The sequence below is a fragment of the Gymnoscopelus braueri genome, assembly GCF_963280865.1.
Source record: "Gymnoscopelus braueri genome assembly, chromosome: 13".
Lineage (NCBI taxonomy): Eukaryota > Metazoa > Chordata > Actinopteri > Myctophiformes > Myctophidae > Gymnoscopelus > Gymnoscopelus braueri.
The window spans coordinates 39,751,087-39,755,132 of record NC_137615.1 but is presented as its reverse complement, the minus strand read 5'-3'; the positions used below and the strand labels follow the sequence as shown (position 1 = coordinate 39,755,132).

General features: G+C 51.0%; 1 protein-coding gene across 1 annotated transcript in view; it reads right to left on the bottom strand.

Annotated features, from left to right (window-relative positions):
- Positions 1-2,470: 2,470 nt before the first annotated feature.
- Positions 2,471-4,046, bottom strand: part of glis2b (GLIS family zinc finger 2b) — a 40,322-nt gene continuing 38,746 nt past the window's right edge. The window contains exons 6-7 of the mRNA XM_080446809.1: positions 3,970-4,046; positions 2,471-3,367 (exon numbers count right to left, since the gene is read on the bottom strand). The exon at positions 3,970-4,046 is cut by the window's right edge and continues 42 nt beyond it. Of these exons, the coding sequence (XP_080302935.1) occupies positions 2,568-3,367; positions 3,970-4,046 (877 nt within the window). The 3' untranslated portion in view covers positions 2,471-2,567. The remainder of the gene's footprint in view (positions 3,368-3,969) is intronic.

Below are 4,046 nucleotides of genomic sequence, written 5' to 3'. Positions count from 1 at the left end.
CAAAAACAAAAATCAGCATTAACTGTGATTATTCGCAGGAATGCGGGTCATGGAATAAAACGTAAGACCCCTCAACTGGGAACGGGGAGAGGAGAGGTGGAGGGGTGGGAGAGAGGAAGGGGGTGTATCAGTCTCTTGAGGGAATGTTCCTTGTGTTAAGATGAATCTTCTTCTTAAGCCCCCCACCCCCCTTTTCACCTCTCCTCCGTGGGGTACCCCAGTAGAACACGGTGCAGTCAAACATTGTACTTGTATACATGCATTACATGATCCATCTGTGGCAACAAGCTTGGAATGACGCCATAGCGATTAGCGAAGCTGACGAGTGGAAAGTGGAACAACCACACCTGGCAGTGACATTTCATTAAAAAAAAAACATGAAGAGAATATTGTGTGTGTGTGTGTGTGTGTGCTAAGTGCATGTTGACTGCTTAATCAAACCACGAGAAGAAGCTAAATTAGTGATTTTTTTTTTTTTTTGCCTCTCTGGACCCAGACAGAAGCGAGGCAGTGTTTACTAGCGTCCTAATCATTCCAGCTGTACATGGCATTGAGCGCATCCCACCCCTGCTGCGGGGCACCGATACATCCCACTTTTACCCGCGTCAGAGTCTGTTTCTTTTTTTTTGGCACAACGGGGTGACTGCTGAACTCGAGACAAAACTTCCAGGCCGTGGTGAGAGGCCCCCGTCAGGGTTCGACTGGACGACCACCTGTTTTTCACAGCTGCTTTTGTGGCCGGTCACCTCAGATACAAGACACTAGTGTTCATCACAACAGAAGCCCTTTCATACACAAACTGGGCTGTGTTGATTCAATTACCGTAAGAGAGTTGGACAATCTTGGGAGTTAAACAGGACTAGTTCTGTGTGGAGAAAGTGGGACATTGGGGTGTATCGTGCCGCCAGTAGGGGGTGCCCAACGACGATATATGAAAAAGAATAAGAAGTGCTGATTGGTCATTGCCAGGTGATACTACACCATTTGTCTGTGCTGAGACCGAACACTGCTCTGTGCCCTCATTTCAAGCCCCCTAGTCTGCATGCAACCAAACACACTCTAGTGATTTGTGCCGGTCAATGTTTGCCATGCCCCCCCCTGAAGAAGAAAAAGGGGGGACAGATTGTCCAAGGTGCTCTCTCCAGGTTTCTGTTACGCTGGGGAAGCAGTGAGGTTAGCAGCAAGTTGTGAGGTTTAAAAACTATAGCCAGTTTACACGATTAAGTAAGTAACTATGTATTGCTTGACTGCCTCAGAGTGGACTTTATGCACTTCAGGATAGCACTTGCCAACACCAGTGGTTCTCGAGCTTTTTAATTTCAAGCTTGCTATGCATTGGGCCACAGATCCCCATTAACACAGGGGTCTTCAAGAGGGGGTCTGGGACCCCTAGGGGGTCCTCAGAGTTACTACAGGGGGTCCGCCAAATCTTTGTGTGATATGATTTTTTTTTTTTTACAATAACCACTTGAACCCTAGAATCCCTTTTCTGAGGAGAACTTTAGCCAAAAATAGCCGATCTACAAGCTTGTAGATCGGCTATTTTTGGCAGAGTTATAGGTGTAGAGGGGAAAGAGAGCAGCAAAAGTTTAATCTGAAACACAATTTTATACAATATAGAGGGGGGTCCCTGCTCCATCTCTCTCTCAGCTAGAGGGTCCATGGCCTGAAAAGTTGAAGACCCCTGCATTAACACATAACAGACCGGTATGGGTCCATTTGGTTCCTAAACCATCAATCATTTCGCTGGGGACCCCCTGGGATACCGTGGGAAGCTAGCAAGCGCAACCGATCCCCCATAAAGCCCAATCTGAGCCAGTTTTATGTCGCTTGCTTTCATACAGCAAGTTTGTCTGAATCACATTCATCACAGGAGCCTGTGTGAAATAGTCCATATAGCTTTAGAAGCGGCAGTGGAAAGTTCCCCCTCACCGTGCGCTGCTGGCCTAGACGCGCGAGTGCGTCATTCTGTTTCATAGTGTGTCTATCTCGCTGCTAGGCCACAGGCACGCTGTCAATGAGAAACAGTCTTATAAATACATATTAATGAGCCAGGGCTTTAGTAAGAACACAGAGCAGAGGCTGCGGAGCCAGCCGATAGAACTGAGCGAAGAATATAAACATAAAACGTTCAAAAAAAGAATACAGAGGAGGCCAGAGTCAGGCCTTGTGATAGAAACACCTAGCTTACATGTTCCTGAAAGGTCTCGGTCGCCGTATCGTTCCGACACAAAAGAGGCATGTGTTGTATGTATATCTTGTGAGGTGTTAAAGTTATCTATTGTTTAGTTTGTCTGAGGGTTTGATCGGTTTCTTTATTTTTTTTTCCTCCCCCCCAGCCTGTCACACAAATGTGTGGCCTGGGTTTGATTGTGCGAGCCAACCTTTTCTCACCTTTAACCCCACCCCCCGTACCCATACTATGGGGTTCTCCCTCCCGCCACACCCCCCCCACCCCCCCCACCCCCTGAGCCCCTCTGGAATGTCTGCGTGAGAGTGCATGCGTCTGTGTGTGTGTGCGTGTGCGTGTGTGTGTGTGCGTGTGTGTGTGCGTACGCGTGCACGCATCAGTTGACCACAGCTGGCTTAAGCACCACAGCGCCCGGAGGGATGACCACCCAGGACAGCGGGTCATGAGACCCCGCCGTGGAGAGGTTCAGCACCCTCCCAGACACCTCGTCCTCGCCCTCCTCGCCCCGCCCCCTCCCCTTAATGCCCTGCCAGGCTCTGCTGCGCTCCGCTCCTCCCAGCACCGGCACCATGGACAGGCCCAGGCCCAGGCCCAGGCCCAGGGCCGAGGACGAGAAGGAGGCCGCGCCGAGCAGGGAGGAGGAGGACTTGGCCAGGCCGAGCGGGGAGCCGTGAAAGGAGAGGATGGAGGCGGCGCCTCCTCCCAGGCCGGCCGCTTGAGGGGAGCCGGGGCAGCCCAGCGCGCTGAGGTCCAGGGGCCGAGAGCTGATGGGGGACAGGCCCTGCAGGGCGTGGTGGCTTCCCAGGAGGGCGGCGGCCGCCGCTGCGCCCCCCGGGATGATGATGTGGGCCCCGCTCAGGTAGGAGGACAACTCTGACTCCTTCCCCATGATGCAGCCGGGCACTACTAGCCCCCCGGGCTGACCCCCGCCCTTCTGCAGGGAGAGCGCCGATCCTCCTCCGCCCGGAGAGGAGCCCTGCTCCTGGGCCACGAAGTGGCCGTGGGCCTTGATGTGTTTGCGGAGCGAGCTGGGGTCGGTGTAGCGCTTCAGGCAGCCCGCCATCTTGCAGTAGTAGGGCTTGTCCACGTAGTGCGTGCGCGTGTGCTTGAAGCGGTCGCTGGAGTTGGAGTAGCGCTTGTTGCAGCCCTCGTAGGGGCAAATGTAGGGCTTTTCACCTGGGGCGAAGAGAGAAAAGAAATCGTCATTTTTTTTTGACCCATTAAGATGCCTGATGTTCCGATTCTACAAAATGTCTTCTAAATCCTAAGAGTTTTTTTTTTTAAACTCATGTTGCTTTGTCAGTGGTTCTCAAACTTTTTCATGTCAAGGACCCCAAAATGTACATGTATTCGGCCGCGGACCCCCATCTCAAAATATTTTGTTCCAGGGACCCCCCAGAAGCAAAGATTTCAGTTAAAAATGTTCGCTTTAAAAAACGATATGTTCAAAGATTTGCACACATTTTCTGGATTTTTCAAAAATAGCAGATCTACAAGCTCATAGCGCGGCACTCGGTGCCGCGCTATGAGCTTGTAGATCTGCTATTTTTGAATAGCCAAAGTGTAAAATAATGCTTTTTAGCTCAAATCTAAAAGTGACACAGATGCGTTCCAGGTCTTAATGGGTTAAACACATTTTTTTTGTATTACCATTTACCACACCGTCAAGTAAAAACATGAAAATTGATCATATTTAACACACTTGCAGCTAAACAGAGGAGTTGAATGAATGCATGTGCCCATAGAAACCGTCTATGGGCGTCGCTCGGCCCACTGACCTGTGTGTGAGCGGTTGTGTATCTTCAGGTTCTCCAGGCGGGAGAAGCTCTTGTTACAGGTGGGACAGCGGTGGGGT